Source organism: Phoca vitulina, unplaced genomic scaffold (genome assembly GCF_004348235.1).
Source record: "Phoca vitulina isolate PV1807 unplaced genomic scaffold, GSC_HSeal_1.0 scaffold18, whole genome shotgun sequence".
In the NCBI taxonomy this organism is placed as follows: Eukaryota; Metazoa; Chordata; class Mammalia; order Carnivora; family Phocidae; genus Phoca; species Phoca vitulina.
In genome coordinates, this window is record NW_022589721.1 from 35,134,822 (window position 1) to 35,150,904 (window position 16,083).

The 16,083-nt window shown below is 63.6% G+C and overlaps 2 protein-coding genes across 5 annotated transcripts in view; both read left to right on the forward strand.

Moving 5' to 3' along the window:
- Positions 1-11,211, forward strand: part of PPP1R16A (protein phosphatase 1 regulatory subunit 16A) — a 36,163-nt gene extending 24,952 nt beyond the window's left edge. Inside the window, exons 2-11 of one of the 2 annotated variants that reach the window (XM_032415813.1) lie at positions 4,647-5,715; positions 7,012-7,082; positions 7,165-7,310; positions 8,411-8,514; positions 8,580-8,704; positions 8,791-8,916; positions 9,013-9,088; positions 9,164-9,293; positions 9,458-9,623; positions 9,843-11,211. In XM_032415813.1, coding sequence (XP_032271704.1) covers positions 5,457-5,715; positions 7,012-7,082; positions 7,165-7,310; positions 8,411-8,514; positions 8,580-8,704; positions 8,791-8,916; positions 9,013-9,088; positions 9,164-9,293; positions 9,458-9,623; positions 9,843-10,220 — 1,581 coding nt within the window. In that variant the 5' untranslated portion in view covers positions 4,647-5,456 and the 3' untranslated portion in view covers positions 10,221-11,211. The remainder of the gene's footprint in view (positions 1-4,646; positions 5,716-7,011; positions 7,083-7,164; positions 7,311-8,410; positions 8,515-8,579; positions 8,705-8,790; positions 8,917-9,012; positions 9,089-9,163; positions 9,294-9,457; positions 9,624-9,842) is intronic. The other variant, XM_032415814.1, reaches the window with a different exon arrangement.
- A 125-nt stretch (positions 11,212-11,336) lies between these two features.
- GPT (glutamic--pyruvic transaminase) lies at positions 11,337-15,433 on the forward strand. 3 transcript variants are annotated; one of them, XM_032415816.1, is made up of 11 exons: positions 11,343-12,640; positions 12,780-12,869; positions 12,943-13,051; positions 13,220-13,353; positions 13,496-13,739; positions 13,906-13,985; positions 14,074-14,210; positions 14,310-14,484; positions 14,569-14,724; positions 14,855-14,967; positions 15,039-15,329. In XM_032415816.1, the coding sequence occupies exons 1-11, from the start codon at positions 12,479-12,481 to the stop codon at positions 15,127-15,129; spliced, it is 1,491 nt and encodes a 496-aa protein (XP_032271707.1). In that variant the 5' UTR covers positions 11,343-12,478; the 3' UTR covers positions 15,130-15,329. The 3 variants fall into 3 exon arrangements, with proteins under 3 accessions (XP_032271708.1, XP_032271706.1, XP_032271707.1); XM_032415815.1 differs by lacking the exon at positions 14,855-14,967 and having other exon boundaries at positions 11,340-12,640; positions 15,039-15,427; XM_032415817.1 differs by lacking the exons at positions 12,780-12,869; positions 14,855-14,967 and having other exon boundaries at positions 11,337-12,640; positions 12,904-13,051; positions 15,039-15,433.
- Positions 15,434-16,083: the final 650 nt, after the last annotated feature.

The window sequence follows — 16,083 nt, forward strand, 5'->3', positions numbered from 1 at the left end:
AGCCTGTGGGTAGAGCCCAGCTCCTCAGCTGGGGACAGAAGATGCTCCTGGAGCTGACTGTGGCACATGCTGTCCTTCCCGGTTCGGACCTGATGGCCAACAGGAGTGCTCACACCTGTCCTCCCAGAACAGACAGCGCTTACAGGTGCCTAGAAGAGGGTTACCTTGCATGGCTCCAAAGTCCAACAGAAGTGACCCAAAGTGTGCATTCCCCATCCGTCTGCCTCTCTGAACCCCACTGTGACCACTTCTGGTCTTTTTGTGTGTCTTTCTTGTGTTTCTTAGGTACATAAAAATGTTTGTTCTTATTTTATTCCTTCTTTACACAAAAGGTAGTGTACCATAAACAGACTTTATATCTTTTTTCTTCACTGAACAGCATTTTTTTTTTTTTTTTAAGATTTATTTATTTGGGTGCCTGGGTGGCTCAGTCAGTGAAGCGTCTGCCTTCAGGTCAGGTCATGATCCCAGGGTCCTGGCATTGAGCCCCACATCGGACTCCCTGCTCAGCAAGGAATCTGTTTCTACCTCTGCTCCTCACCCCTGCTCATGCTCTGTCTCTCTCAAATAAATAAATAAAATCTTTTTTTTTTTAAAGATTTTATTTATTTATTTGACAGAGAGAGAGGGGGAGAGCAGGAACAGAGAGAGGGAGCAGGGGGAGTGGGAGAGGGAGAAGCAGGCTTCCTGCGGAGCAGGGAGCCCGATGTGGGGCTCGATCCCAGGACCCTGGGATCATGACCTGAGCCGAAGGCAGACGCTTAACGACTGAGCCCCCCAGGCGCCCCTCAAATAAATAAATAAAATCTTTAAAAAAAAGACAACCAAGATTTATTTATCTGAGAAGAGAGAGAGCGCACGTGTGAGTGGGAGGAGGGGCAGAGGGAGAGGGGGAATCCCAAGCCGACTCTGCACTGATCGTGGAGCCCGACGTGGGGCTCAATCCCACAGCCCCGAGATTGTGATCCGATGAGAAATCAAGAGTCAGGTGCAACCAACTGAGCCTCCCAGGTGCCCCTGAACAAACACTATTTCTTAGCGACCATTCCATGATGGTGCACAGGAAGCTCTTCATAAACCCCTCAGGGTCTTACTTACTTAGGCCCTGTGACAGACAGAAAGGTCATTTGCAGTGTTTTCTGTCATAAAGGCTGTTGGAACAGGGACCGGCCCTGGGGGACTGCTGGTGAGTGCGCCCAGGGGGATGGCCGCTCTGTGCTCCGTCGCTGCCCCTGTGGGGGGGTGCCCGTGGCAGCACCCGCAGGTCCGCACCTGCTGCTCTCAGAGCGTGCCCTGGGAGGCCCGGCTGTGGGCTTGCAGCTCCTGTGCCTCCTTCCTTCTCCTCCCGGTGCTGGGCCTGACCTCGCTCACGGATGCACATCCTGCTCCTCAGCGGACGGTAGGGCCTGTCCTCAGTCCCCTCCCGTCCCCCGTCCCTGCCCCCAGTGCAGAGCCGAGTAGAGCAAGGGAGCTGGGAGGGAGGAGAGCTTGTTGAGTGACCAGAGCAGGCACCCAGTCAAGTGGGTGGGGCTGCCTCTTCACAGCCTGGCGCTGTCATGTTTTAGGGTCTCTGGGCATCTGGTCCTTCCCTGACTGGATGGTGCGGGCCATGGGGCACCTCGGGCCTGAGCTTGTCCACTCCATAGCTGCACCGAGCTGTGCCAGGCCTGGTCCCCTCAGCCCTTTACAAACACTGACCAAAGGCTCCTCTTGCAGGGGCCAGCACGTGGTTAGGACAGGGACTGTGCCCTTAATAAGCTTGTCCTCTAGTGGAAGAGACAGGCCAGGACAGATAGTGCCCTTGTGCCTGGTGTCCAACGCCCAGCCTCTGCTGCTCGGGAAGCTGCCATGGGGCACGTGTGCCCGCGGGGGTCTGGGTCATTGGTGGGATGGGAGTCTTCCAAGGTGAGCCAGTCAGGAGTGGGGGAGGGTGAGCACATGGGATAGGTGCTAGGGGTCAGCCCTGGAATGGGGGCCGGGCTCTGGGGGCCCTTGCTGCGTGAGTCCTGCATCACCCTCTGTTTGCACTGATGGATAAACCTATGTCTCTGGGACGCCCGCCCTAACCTGGGCAGTGTCAGCTCTGCATCAGGTTTCGGGGAGGGGTCACAGCGCCTCACCCACAGCATTCAGATGACCTGACCTTGTTACTCTGTAGAATGGCAATATGTACTTTCCCAGAGTGAGGGGTGTCTAGAGATTTTCTCATTCTTTGCTATTGTAGATAATGCCGCAAATAAAACCAGCTCTTTTGATTGCAAGTTATAGGAGCCTACTCCAGGGGCGCCTGGGTGGCTCAGTCGTTAAGCGTCTGCCTTCGGCTCAGGTCATGATCCCAGGGTCCTGGGATCGAGCCCCGCATCGGGCTCCCTGCTCAGCAGGAAGCCTGCTTCTCCCTCTCCCTCTCCCCCTGCTCGTGTTCCCTCTCTCGCTGTGTCTCTCTCTGTCATAAATAAATAAAAAATCTTTGGAAAAAAAAAAAAAAAAAAAAAAGGAGCCTACTCCAAAAAGCCAAGCACAGCTTCACATCTGGGGGGTGGGAAGCCCCCAGAACCAGAGGGAAGGCAGGGGGTGGGCCTGCTTGGGCCTGATGCAGCCTGGGCTGCCCCAGGTTCCATCCTCAATCTTTTCCTCTCTCTGAACAAGGCCATGGGTGAGTAAAGCGACACCGCCCCTCCCAGGCTCCGGGTTCTCGTTACACCATCGCTAATCCTCACACAGGGGATACTGGGGTGGACATGAGGGGTGATGTGGTGGAGTGGTTAACAGGGGACTTTGGATGTAGGCATGGCTTCAGTTTCCCTGTGTAGCAAATGGGATAATGACAGAGACCTGCTGGGAGGCTGTGACATTGGGTGTCGCAGGAGCATGGATCTGTTCCTGCTGGGCTGGGGTCTGGGGACTGGGCCTCCGTCCCAGAAGCTAGGGGCCCCAGCAGCACTCTCAGCACAGTCTTTGGGGATGACCCAGGGCTGTGGCCACTGTCCTTCCAGGAGGCTCCTCCCACCTCAGTCCCATACTCTTGTGCAGCTTACATGGGCTCGGAGCTGAGACCTGGAAAAAATCGCCCAGATTTTCTGTTTGACATTCCAGCCAGACTTGGGGAAAGGATTTGTGAACAAGGTGGGAGAGGCCCTGCTTACCACCCCCCTGCCCCCGTGTGGCCTGGGTGTGGTGCACTGGCCATTCCGTGGGACCCCACTATGTCATCTTGGCCTTGGTGGCTCAGTTGAGGGTCGAGTCTTTCACTTCTGGTGGGCTTTTCCTGGACTGTGGCTGGGAGGAGGCAGCTGAGTGAGGCCTGGGGAAGGGTGTCAGCTGGGGTCCAGGGGCCTGGGGCCCAGAAGGCTTAGGGCTGAGCCTGGAGGGGCCACCCCTCAATGGAGACTGTCCTGGGATCGGGCGTCCACTGCGGTGTTTCCCTGGCACTCCCAGGGTTACCTTAGGGTCACCGTGGGCTCAGAGAAGGTCATCAGCAGCCCAAGGACCTGCCCAAAGTTACAGGGAGACTGCCCTTAGGCATCTTCCAGCAAGGAGCACTGCTAAAGGGGCCCAAAGCAGACCCAGGGCTTCAGGAGGGTGGGCCCATCAGAGTCAGGGGCTGAGGGCCCGAGTAAGCTGCCACAGCCCAAACCAGGAGACCAGCGTCTCCACTGTGGGCTGGCCAGGATTCTTCCCATTGTGGCTGGGTTGGGGGAGGGGATGCTGAGGCTCTCCAGATCCTGCTTCGTGATGAATTTTCATGGATGGCCTTCAAAATGAGTAAACCAAAAGGCACGTAGAGCTGCTTGCTCTTTTTGGTTGTTTTCTGGAGGACATGGGAATCAGAACCTCTTTTAATCCATAAAGTGCTGTGGACGACGCCTTCTAAATCTGGCTGAACTTAACACAGTCAGGTGGGGCTTTGCTGCCGGCGCCCGTCTTTAAGAAGTGAAACATCCTGTGACCCTGTGAGCCCACTCTGCCGGGGAGCCTGGGCCTGGGGGTCCCTTCCCCTTGCCACGGCTGGAGACGGAGTGCCTTGCTCCTTGCTTATGGTCCCTTGGGGTGGGTTGTTCAGGTCAGCTCTCCTGGAAGGCCCGGAGAGGTGAAGGTCACACCTCGTGTGTGGGGTTGCCTGCTCCCCGGGGGTGGAGGGGGGCTGGAGGGGAGGGGGCTGTGAGCGGCTAGGAGGGAAGGAGAGGCTTGCAGAGTGGGTGAGGCTCTGCCATGCCCTGCGTTTGCAGTTTGTAGCCTGCACAGCCCTCAGGGCAGTTCCGGGAGTGCCCAAGGAGAAGGTGACCTTGTGCAGTGCATCCTGGGGGCAGGCGGGTCAGCGATGCCGTGGAGGACCAGGGCCTTGAGAGGCTTGCAGAAAACAGCTCCCAGAGGCTGGCACCTGGGCCCTGGAGAGGCAGCCTCGTGGGGAAGGCCCGCAGCCCGCGCAGCCCTCCTTGCTCCCTGCTCTGAGCCGCGCTGCCCTTTCTGGGAACCCTGAGTGTGTGAGCCAGAGTGGGGGCGGGGCAAGCGCCCCTGCCAGGAATGTTGTCCAGCCGTGCTGACTGTGGGCTGGAGATGGGCCTCGTCGGGGCAGGGCTCGCCATCTCACCTGCTGGCCCGCCCCACCTGGAGCTGGCCTTGACAAGCTTCCTATTCCTCCTCCACAGGCTAGTGGGAGCCACCTGCTGTCTGCAGCCCGACCAGCTGCTCTTCAGAAGGAGGCCCTCCGGAGACACAGCTGCCAGGCCTGTCGTGCCCTTGGCACCCTGGCTGCTCAGACAGTCTCACTGCTGGGCACTGGGGGCCGAGACCGCAGGACTCTGAGGGCACACCCTGCCCTGGCGTCTCTGTGGCTAGGGGGCCGCCCTCTGGCCACACCTCCCTGTTAGCACTGATGCACTGACCCTGGAAGACTGATGAGAGAGGGGAGGGAAGGCCAGGCCATGGCTGCTCCCAGACCCCACCCAGGATCCTGAGGTCTGGGAGGGGAGGGGGCTTCTAGAACTCCCAAGGGCTCCCAGGGGCCTCTGCCCATTGCCTTGCCCTCCCTTCGCCCTCACTGAAGTGCCGGGACACGGCAACGTTGTTATCTGGGTAATTAGCTTCAGACCCTGGACTGAGGCTGGCCAGGTCCCGGGCTGCTTCCCACAGGCTGTGCACCCTGACCGCAAGAGGGAGGCGAGGCCCTGCCCGCTGAGCAGCCGAGGTGTCAGGGCTCTTGAGAGGCAGGCTGTGGGCACCCTCCCACACTGCCCTTTCTGCCTGGGGCCCGTGTCCCTCAGGACTGCCTGGGCCTGGTCGCGGCGTGGGCCTTGTGACCCAGCCTTGCCCGGGGCAGAGGGCACCACCGAGCCTCAGGGAGGGGATGCCCCCACGGGTGCTGGTCCAGCCTGCTGCCCCACTCCTGAGGCCCAGTCTGGCCCCTGTGCTCCCCGGTCTGGTGCCCCGAGCCGCCTCCCCGGCAGGTAGCCCCCGCCATGGCCGAGCACCTGGATCTGCTGGCAGAGATGCCCATGGTGGGCAGGATGAGCACGCAGGAGCGGCTCAAGCATGCGCAGAAGCGGCGTGCCCAGCAGGTGAAGATGTGGGCCCAGGCTGAGAAGGAGGCCCAGGGCAAGAAGGGCCATCGGGAGCGGCCATGGAAGGAGGCAGCCCGTGGCAGGCCACAGAAGCGGGTCCTCTTCCCTCCCAGTGTCACCCTTCTAGAGGCTGCTGCCCGAAATGACCTGGAAGAAGGTGAGCGTGGCTGAGCCCCAGGGCACAGTGCCATCCTGTGGAGGCCTAGGGGCTGGCCTGGCATCCTCAGTGGCATGCTCTAAGTGGTCGGCCACCCGAGGCTAGCCCGTGATGGGGCGGCACACAGAGTGCTGCTGCAGGGGTGAGGCTGACGGGGTTGAGCAGGGGGGCATCGGGCAAGCGCACAGGAGCCTGGACAAGTGCCCAGGGCTTTGCTCAGGTGGGCTGGGAGTGGCCCGTAGTCTTCGCCGCCTCTTGCCAGGGTGCTGGGCGATGATCAGGAGAGTCCTGGCCACCACCTGCTCGGGTCCTCAGTCTCCACCTCTGTAAAGGAGAACGGTGACGCCCCACCTCAGCAGGCTGGAGCGCGGGGGCAGGGCCCCCCACAGGCCAGCCCCCTTGACACCTGCCTCAGGCCCTGTCTTTGACTTCTTCCTCCCCATCAGGACCTTCCTGGCTAGATGACAGGCCTGAGCTTTTGGCAGGCTCCTCGTTCCTCCCCGGTAACCCTATGTGCTCACAGCCCCTCTCTCTCCCGGAGAGGCTCTGGAGAGCTCTTCCTGCCTTCCTCCAGGGCAGAGGCTGGGGTGCAGAGGGCAAGGAGGGGCGGGCAGTGCCTCAGGGCAGGGAAAGTAGAGGAGGGTGTGGTGGGCGTGCCGCAGGCCATGGCTGTGGGAAGGAGGGTGAGTCCTCCTGTTGCCTGTGGGGCACAGTCTGAGAGGGCCAGGCCGTCAAGGAGGTCCATGGTGACCTTGGCGACAGCCTGGGCCCACTGAACGATGAGGACAGGGACTAGCTCTGCTGAGGGGAGACCCTGGAGGGGACAGGCCTGGACGCCTTGGGCCCACACTGCGGGCCTGCTCTGGGCTGGGGCATGTGTAGGGTTCAAACACTCTGCTAGTGGAAAAGGCTTGGGGGAGCATGGGACCCAGTGAGGGTATTGTTGGGGGAGGGTGCCAGAACCCCGGCCGGGGACTGTCCTCAGGAGCCTGAGGCTTGGAGTGTCGGGATTCAGGGGGGTGGGTCCTGCTTGGTGCTGGAGGCAGGAGCATGCTGTGTATGCGCACTTGGGGCAGACAGAGACCCAGTGCCCGGCTCTTGAGCCCTCAGCCTGGGCTCGGGGGTCCCTCTGGCCCCCTGCACCTCTGTCCTCCTCGGCATTCCCTGCTCCCAGCTGCAGCACAGCGGTCAGCCCGGGTACCCTCAGGTACCCTGCACCCCGACTAGAACAGTGTTGGCCTGTGGCCGGACCTCTCTCTGCGCTCTTACCACACTCCCTCCTCCCCCTTCTCACAGTCCGCCAGCTCCTTGAGAGTGGGGTCAGCCCTGACCTGGCCAATGAGGATGGCCTGACGGCCCTGCACCAGGTCAGCCGTGCCGGGCGGGGAGGGGGTGGGAGAGGAGGGGGCGCTGGCCTGGGCTCTGGCACTCAGGCTCTGTGGTTTGTAGAGCTGCATCGATGACTTCCGGGAGATGGTGCAGCAGCTCCTAGAGGCGGGGGCCGAGGTCAATGCCCGCGACAGTGAGAGCTGGACACCCCTGCACGCTGCAGCCACCTGTGGCCACCTGCACCTGGTGGAGCTGCTCATTGCCCGGTAGGGCCCCGTCGGTGTGGCCAGAGTGGGCGTTTGTATCAGGGAGGGGCTGCAGTTGGGCCAGGAGAGGCAGGACCTTCCTTGCAGACAGGAGTTCATCCTGAGACACAGCCCAGGTGTCTCCTCTGCAGGAAGCATGCTTGGCCCTTGCTTCATGTGTTTCCACTCACCTTTGCTTACCCTGACTTCACCCTGGCATGGAGATCAGGGCCTGGGCAGAGGCTGCAGACACAAGGGAATGAGCATGTACTCGGGGAAGTGTGGTGGTTCTCCTGGGCGCATCCTCCTGCCAAGCCCCCTTAGGAGTTTGGGAACTCCTCGAGGGTGGGCCTTGGCCTCGAGCTCTGGTCTCCCTGGGGTCTGATAGAGACATGCCCTTCTGGCCAGAGTGATGAGGGCGGCACTGGCAAAGACGGAGGGGGCACCTGGACATGGACGGGGCCTTTGACAAGGAGGCTGGAGCAGGGCAGGGCTTCTTGGTGAACGGGAGGGGTGGTCGGCTTTACCAGGGTCCAGGAACTCCCCCCACTGCCACGGCCCCTCAACTCTGACCCCCACAGCAAAACAGATGGTCAGGGGCTCAGGCTCTCCTTGGCGTGGTCTAGGTGCTGATGGTGGGTGTGTGGGTGGTTGGCATCTCTTCCCTTCACACACACATGCTGTAGAGTGGGCACCCACCTTTGTGTTCTGCACTCCCCTGCAGCTCCCTGTCCTCCCCCCGGCCGTGCCTCTGCTTGAGCCTTGTTCCCTGCAGCTCTCTCCTGGCATCCAGGCTCTCCTCCTCCCTCTACTTTTTGCTCCCTGAGGCTCCTAGAGTCCTGGCACCCCCTCCTGGCTGGTGGGCCCACTGTGTGGGTTGACAGGGGTGCATGGGTGTGGAACCTGGAGCTCAGACACGGGTGGAGACTGGGGGGTGGCCTAACTGGCTTGAGGGCAGGATCCAGAGCTGAGGGGCATCAGGGGCCTGGGCCTCCTCCATCTTTGACCCACACTGTCCTGGAGAGCAGCCCCAGGCTGAGGGCCTCCGCAGAGGGTGGACTAGAGGCCTCCCTGGGAGAGAAAGGCTCTGTGGCCAAATCCCCTGTCCCTTCTTCTTGCAGCGGTGCCGACCTCCTGGCCGTCAACACGGATGGGAACATGCCTTACGACCTCTGTGAGGATGAGCAGACGCTGGACTGCCTGGAGACAGCCATGGCCAGCAGCGGTGAGTGGGACCCCACTCGCCCACGCAGGGTGCCTGGGGCGCCAGCTGAGCTCGCTGCCCTTCAGGCGTCACCCAGGACCGCATTGAGGGGGCCCGGGCGCTGCCAGAGCTGTGCATGCTGGACGACATCCGCAGCCTGCTGCGGGCGGGAGCCGACATCGATGCCCCCCAGGACCATGGGGCCACACTGGTGAGCATGGGGCCCCGTGAGGTGCAGGGGGGAGGCTGCTGCCGGGGGGCGCGGCAGGGACTCAGGGCGGAGCGCCTTGCCTGTAGCTGCACATCGCGGCCGCCAACGGGTTTGGCGAGGCAGCTGCCGTGCTGCTGGAGCACCGGGCCAGCCTGAGCGCCAAGGACCGGGACGGCTGGGAGCCGCTGCACGCTGCAGCCTACTGGGGCCAGGTGCGTGCCGGGCGGGGGCGGCCGGCCCGGCGGGGGCGGGGGCCGTCCTGGCTGCTGGCTCCGGGCCCTTCAGCAGCCCGGGCTCGCCGGCCGCAGGTGCATCTGGTGGAGCTGCTCGTGGCACACGGGGCCGACCTCAACGGGAAGTCTCTGATGGACGAGACGCCTCTCGGTGAGCTGGGGCCGCCTCTGCCAGTGTAGAGGGTGGGTGAGAGGGCACCGGTGACCCTCCGCCCACTTCTCCTAGACGTGTGCGGGGACGAGGAGGTGCGGACCAAGTTGCTGGAGCTGAAGCACAAGCATGACGCGCTCCTGCGCGCCCAGGGCCACCGGCGCTCTCTGTTGCGCCGCCGCACCTCGAGCGCGGGCAGTCGGGGGTGAGCGCCCGTGGTCGACCCTAGCGTCCCGCCCCGGCCAGCAGGCAGCCCGCCCACACCCCCACCTCCCCCGACTCTGCCCAGCCCTGGCCCCTGCTGATGTGGCTGCAGAGTCCGCAGGGCGAGTGGCACCCTCCCCCCACCCTCACCGTGCCCTCCTGCAGGAAGGTGGTGAGAAGGGTGAGCCTGACCCAGCGCACCAGCCTGTACCGCAGGGAGCATGCCCAGGAGGCCATCGTGTGGCAGCAGCCACCGCCCACTAGCCCAGAGCCGCCCGAGGAGGACGAGGATGGCCAGACGGACGCGGAGCTGCGACCCATGCCCAACGAGGTGAGCCCCCCGCCGTCCACCTCCAGCATGGTGGCTGTGGGCCTGGGCGCCACCCTCTGTGTGTGGCCTGACCTCGGCGCCTCATTTCTCCCACCACCCTGGGCCCAGTGCAGCACGCTCATTTCTGCCCCCTGACTCCCATGCAGCCAGGGGCCCACGGCGGCCAAGGGAGGCCGGAGAAGGCCTTCCTGATGGCCTCTGAGGCCCATGCTTCCCCAGCAGGACGACGACCCCGAGTCGGCCAGGCCGCACAATGGCCGAGTTGGAGGCACCCCAGGGCGGCACCTGTACTCCAAGCGGCTGGACCGGAGCATCTCCTACCAGCTGAGCCCCCTGGAGAGCAGCACCCCCGATGCTCTGGTCCGGGCCAAGGCCCACCACACGCTGGCAGAGCTGAAACGCCAACGAGCCGCTGCTAAGGTGCAGCGTCCCCTGCCTGAGGGACGTGAGGCCCCTGAGCCTGGCTTGCCTGCGGATGCCGAGAGCCCCCAGCCGGAGTGCAGCTCCGGGGCTGGTGGAGACCCGCCCCTGCTGAAGCTCACAGCACCCTCAGAGGAGGCCCCCATGGAGAAGAGGCCCTGCTGCCTGCTCATGTGAGGGGCTGGCACCCAGAGTCACAAAGTCCTGTTGTCAGGCCCCGCTGGAGGCTGCCGCGGGGCCCCTGCTCTGGAGACCCCGGTGTGTGCCCTGGTGCTGCTGCTGGGGGATAGCGCGTGCAGGGCCTCCCCTGTTCCCCCCATTCGAGGGTGCCAGCTTCCTTGCTCAGGGATGAACCCCTGGCAGAAGCCCTCCTGGGGGGGGGGGGGGTTACCTGGCTGCAGAGACCTAGTTTCATCGTATGACTCTTGATAAAGGGCTGTTCTGCCACCTGCCTTGTGTGTGTGTCAGCAGGGCCCCTGTCCTGAGAGTGGGGAGCTGTTGTGTTGCTGCTTCTGGATGTGCCTGTCCCTGTTTGGGGGCCTGTAGGGGCTTGCTTGTGGCTGCCTGGCCCTGCGTGGGAGTGAGGCCCCCGGCCGCGGGGCAAGAAGCCTGGCCTGTACTGCAGCCTGCCTCCCTGCCTTCCCAGCCTCCTGGAGGCTCCTCTGTAACTCTTTCCTTTCCTGGGAGGAGCCGGGAGCTCCGGAAGGACATTCCTTGGGGGTCAGGGCTGGGGGTATCCATGCCAGAGGGGCAGGGATCCTGGCTTGGAAGGGGAGGGGGCTTTCCACAAGACTCTTGAGCCGCAGAGGGGAGAATCCGTACAAGGCTGGAGTCAGGAACCTCCCTGGGGGAAGAGTCCCCCATTGCTGGCATGTAGCCCTGGTCCTGGGGCCTGGCTGCCAGCCTCCAACTGGGCTGGCAAAGGGGGCCAGCGGTTGGCCGCCCAGATTCTGAGCCGGCTGGGCACAATGTGTCAGGGTGACAGGGGCCCCTTAGGGGCCTCAAGTGGGAGGGCTGAGGGCACTGCTAGCTCATTTGTCCATAGTGGGCAGCTCTGCATGGTCACCAGTGCTGGTCACCTTCCCCTCCCCAGTGGGTACTGACCCAGTCAGCCCCGTGTCTGCAGGGCCCACCCTTTCCTGAGCATCATTGGTTGGAGGGGTGTTCTCAGCAGGGCTGGGGAGGGCCAGGGGATGGGCCGCAGGTTAAATTTAGTGTGTGGGGCGGTGCAGCTGCCAAGGTCCACCTGTTAACACTTGGGCCTTGCTGCCACGGGTGGGAGGGGGCTGGCTCTGCCTGGGGCTGGGACCGTATAAACCTGTGCTCTGGCCTGGGCGTGGCATAGGCCGCCCTCAGGCCTGACCAGCTGCCCACAGCCTCTCTGAGGGCTGGCTCCTTGACCTTCCGCTCAGAGTCAGATGTCAGCAGCTGGGGTAGCCACCCCTGGGCATGGCCTATCAGCTCCCTTCAGGGCCTGGGGAGGTGGGGCCCCGAGGGCCTATCACAGCTCGCTTCCCACTATCTCTACCAATCAGGAGCAACAGGGGACGGGAGCTTAGGTCACCCTGCCTGTGGTGTGGCCCCAAGGGCAGCTCCAGGCTGGCGCATGGTGAAAGGGCACAACGGCAGCCCAGAGCAGCCGAGGTGTCCGAGGGCCCAGAGCCACCCTACCCTGTCATGCAACAACCCAACCCAGAGACTCCGGCCTCCACCAATTGCTGATCTGGGACCAAGGTCCAACCGCAGGGCTCCTGCAGCCTGTGGGCCATGGTTGCCAGCCCAGGAAGGGCTGGCCAGATGGAACCCCACATCGGAGCTTTCGCTCCCTTCTCCCAGTAACGCCAGGATTCTGTAGAGGCCCGACTCAGTTACCTGGGAGACAGGCCTGCTGGCCCAAGCAAAGATGGGGGGCCTGAGAGGGCTAGGCCTTGGCAGAGCCGTGCTGGGGTAAATCTCCAGGGGGCCCCAGCTCCATTTCCCCTGGGGGTTTAGCTCTGCCCAGCTTTGCCAACCCCTCCGGGCACTCAGCGCACGGCCCCTCCCCCAGGCCCAGTCCCTCAGAGCTTCTTGAACCTTCTGTCTGTCCCTACCCCCCATGTAGGTCTCCTGCTCCCCGGTCATGGGGACACTGGGCGGGCACTGGGCCTCGCCCCAAGCCCCGCCTGCCTCCTCATGCCCTCCCTATGGCTCCCTGGGACAGAGCTGTGCCCAGATGGGTGGGGCGGGGCCCAGCGGCCCCGACTTCTTCTTCAGCCTTTTCTGTCCCTTTCAGTGGGGCCAGCAGGCTGCAGCGAAGAGGGTGCCCTTTACCTTGAGCCCCTCTACCCAGGCTCCCTCTTCCCAACCCTGGCCCACTGAGTCTGGACTCGGCTTCCCTTATCCCCACTTCTGAATCCTGCCGTGTCCTGACCTTCCTGCCTGGTCTGAGTAGGGTCATGGCCTTGAGGGCAGGTGACCGCAGCCAGGTTGCAATGAACCAGCTGAAGGAGAAGGTGCTGACTCTGGACACCATGAACCCGTGTGTCCGGAGGGTGGAGTACGCAGTGCGCGGTCCCATTGTGCTGCGTGCCCTGGAGCTGGAGCAGGAACTGCGCCAGGTATGGCCCTGGGCCCCGCCACTGCCCTCCAGCTGCACCTGGACAGCTGAGTCAGACTCATTCTCACAGTCACCAGGGACAAGGACCTGCCAGAGTGATAGACGGCCCATTCTCACTGCCTGTGCCCCCTCCCTCCCAGGGGGTAAAGAAGCCCTTCACTGAGGTCATCCGTGCCAACATCGGGGATGCACAGGCCATGGGGCAGAAGCCCATCACCTTCCTGCGTCAGGTGAGGCTCAGCATGGCTCTGTGCTCCTCCCCAGTCAGCCCAAGTGCTCTGGCTCAGTGTCCGATGCTCCCAGGTCCTGGCCCTCTGTGTCCACCCTGATCTCCTGAACAGCCCCGACTTCCCAGAGGATGCCAAGAGAAAGGCTGAGCGCATCTTGCAGGCGTGTGGGGGACACAGCCTGGGTAAGTGCCAGTGCCCAAACCGGCCAAAGCCCCAGAGAGGAGCAGGCAGGAGGCCTTCCCAGGGGAGGGGTGGGCTCTGCTGCTGGAAGGGGGCGGAGGTACTCTGGAGGACTGCTAAGGAACCTCTCGGCTCTTCTCCTCCCCGTCCTGCCTCGCCCCCTGGCCCAGGGGCCTACAGCGTCAGCTCCGGCATCCAGCTGATCCGGGAGGATGTAGCTCGGTACATCGAGCGTCGCGACGGAGGCATTCCCTCAGACCCCAACAACATCTACCTGTCCACCGGGGCCAGCGACGCCATCGTGGTAGGCCAGGGCCAGGGCAGGAGGACACCGGGGCTCTTCTGCGGCTGGGCGGACCTTGCTCCTGGCACTGTGGTTCCGGGCGGGGCGGGGAACAGGTGCAGTCCCTGTGGGCCCCACCAGCCTTGCCTCCCCATCCCCGCAGACGGTGCTGAAGCTGCTGGTGGCCGGAGAGGGCCCCACCCGCACAGGTGTGCTCATCCCCATCCCTCAGTACCCGCTGTACTCAGCGGCGCTGGCCGAGCTCAACGCTGTGCAGGTGGACTACTACTTGGATGAAGAGCGCGCTTGGGCACTCGACGTGGCCGAGCTGCGGCGCGCCCTGGGCCAGGCGCGTGGTCATTGCTGCCCACGCGCACTCTGCATTATCAACCCTGGCAACCCCACTGGTGCGCCGCCCATCCCCCCAGCCTTGCCGCTTCCCCCTCCCAACCGGGGTCATTGCGCTCTCCCTCCCCGCCCCCCGCCCCCCGCCCCCCCCCCCCCCCCGTGCTGCCTCTCGGGCGCAGAGCGCAAGAGTCTGACCCTGGAAATGCTGCATCCTCCGCGCTCCAGGGCAGGTGCAAGCCCGCGAGTGCATCGAGGCTGTGATTCGCTTTGCCTTCGAGGAGCGCCTCTTCCTGATGGCTGATGAGGTGCTGGCAGAGGCTCGCCTGCGGCTTGGGGTTGGAGGGCAACAGTGGCAGCCCCCCCGCCCCCCGTGACGCCAGTCCTCCCATCCAGGTGTACCAGGACAACGTGTATGCGGAGGGCTCTCAGTTCCACTCGTTCAAGAAGGTGCTCACGGAGATGGGGCCGCCTTACGCGACGCAGCAGGAGCTCGCCTCCTTCCACTCCGTATCCAAGGGCTACATGGGAGAGTGCGTGCGGGCTGAGCGGGCGGGGTCTCGCGGACTCCACCCCCGGCTTGGTTCCGCCTCGCTGGCCCTGCCTTGACACCTGCCCTCGCCGCCCCGCAGGTGCGGGTTCCGCGGCGGCTACGTGGAGGTGGTGAACATGGACCCCGCCGTACAACAACAGATGCAGAAGCTGATGAGTGTGCGGCTGTGTCCGCCTGTGCCGGGCCAGGTCCTGCTCAGCATGGTGGTCAGCCCGCCGGCGCCCTCCGACCCCTCCTTCGCGCAGTTCCAGGCGGTGAGCGGGCGGGGCGGGGAGGGGAGGGGGTTCGATCATGCGACACGGGCGCCAGGTCTGATCAGCCCACCTCCGCGGCCACAGGAGAGGCAGGTGGTGCTGGCCGAGCTGGCGGCGAAGGCGAAGCTCACGGAGCAGGTTTTCAACGAGGCTCCCGGCATTCGCTGCAACCCGGTGCAGGGTGCCATGTACTCCTTCCCTCGCGTGCAGTTGCCCCCGCGCGCCGTGCAGCGCGCTCAGGTGGGTCGGGCCCAGGTAGGTCGGGCCGACTGGCGACTGGCATGAGGGCAGGCGAGCTAGGCCCGAGGGCGGGGGGGGGGGTGCGTGGGCGCCCAGTCCTGACCGCCCCGCCCGGTCCGTCCGCCCCCAGGAGCTGGGCCTGGCTCCTGACATGTTCTTCTGCATGAGCCTTCTGGAGGAGACCGGCATCTGCGTGGTGCCCGGGAGTGGCTTTGGGCAGAGGGAAGGCACCTACCACTTTCGGTGAGGCCCAGCCCCGCATGGTTTAGCCCGGCAGCCCCCAACACCTTTGCTTACCTCCCTCTCCCTTTTAGGATGACCATTCTGCCCCCCATGGAGAAGCTGCGGCCTCTGCTGGAGAAGCTGAGCCAGTTCCACGCCAAGTTCACCCGAGAGTACTCCTGAGGCGCCCGCCTCCCCTCCCTCTTCCCGGCCAGGGTGCGCAGGCAGGTCCGACCCTGGACTTACCATGGCCAGGGCCCTGGGGGGCTCTGGAGCCCTCTGGACTTGCTCCTACTGCCTGTGGGGCTGGGCCCCTGCCTTTCTGCAGGCCCCTAATAAAGCTGTGAAGCAGCCTGACTACCTGGAAGTGGGCTGTGTGCACCTGTGTGAGCCTCCCCTGCCTCTGCCCACTCCTGACTTCCTTTCTGAGCTGGGGCTCCTTGCGGACCTGGAGACCCAGCCCAGCAGGACGTTTGTCCGCCTCCAGGAGGAGCAGTCAAGGAGGGCTCCCAGAGGCGACCTTACTGCCGATGCAGCACCTCTCACGGGCTGGGTCTCCACTGTGGTCTCTGGTCTTGGGGTCGACACTGGCAAACGTCACATAAAAATTAGGAAGAGCAAGAGGTGTGAAGGAAGCCACTAGGTTGGGAATGAAGCTGGACAAAGAAACATGGGAGCTGAGTCCCAGGGGCGGCCACATCCGAAAAAGTAGTCTAAGGAAGACACAGAGCCAGGTGGCCTGGCTCCCCTTCCTGTGCCGCGGGCCTCTCCCCTGCCGGGCAGCACAGGGATCACGCTCAGCTGTGAGATGGAGCTGGCTGGGTGGCTGAGCAGCCGGAAGTGGAGTCACAGTGAGGACTCAAGGAGGGAGTCTTGGTTTTCCTCCTAAATGGGCAGATGGCACGGTGCTGCTACCTGAGGCCGCTGGAGGAACAGCCGTGCCAAGAGTGGGGACGGACAATGAACAAATAGGTCTTGCTTTGTTTGTATTGGGTTTGAAGTGTGTGACATCCTAGTGCAAGCGCAGTCCTTGGGCTGGGAGGCAGTGAGGGGCGGCCCTCCCACGCTGGAGCACCCGAGGGCAGGTGCCAGGGAGGAGAGCATGTAAAATGCTGACGAAGGGGCACCCTGGGGAGA

Excerpts from the sequence above, each read along its gene's own strand:
- GPT (XM_032415815.1), top strand. The coding sequence starts at position 12,479 with ATGGCCTTGAGGGCAGGTGACCGCAGCCAGGTTGCAATGAACCAGCTG. Across the intron at positions 14,211-14,309 it reads TCCAAGGGCTACATGGGAGA|GTGCGGGTTCCGCGGCGGCT; the intron begins GTGCGTGCGGGC and ends GCCGCCCCGCAG. Across the intron at positions 14,485-14,568 it reads CCTTCGCGCAGTTCCAGGCG|GAGAGGCAGGTGGTGCTGGC; the intron begins GTGAGCGGGCGG and ends CCGCGGCCACAG.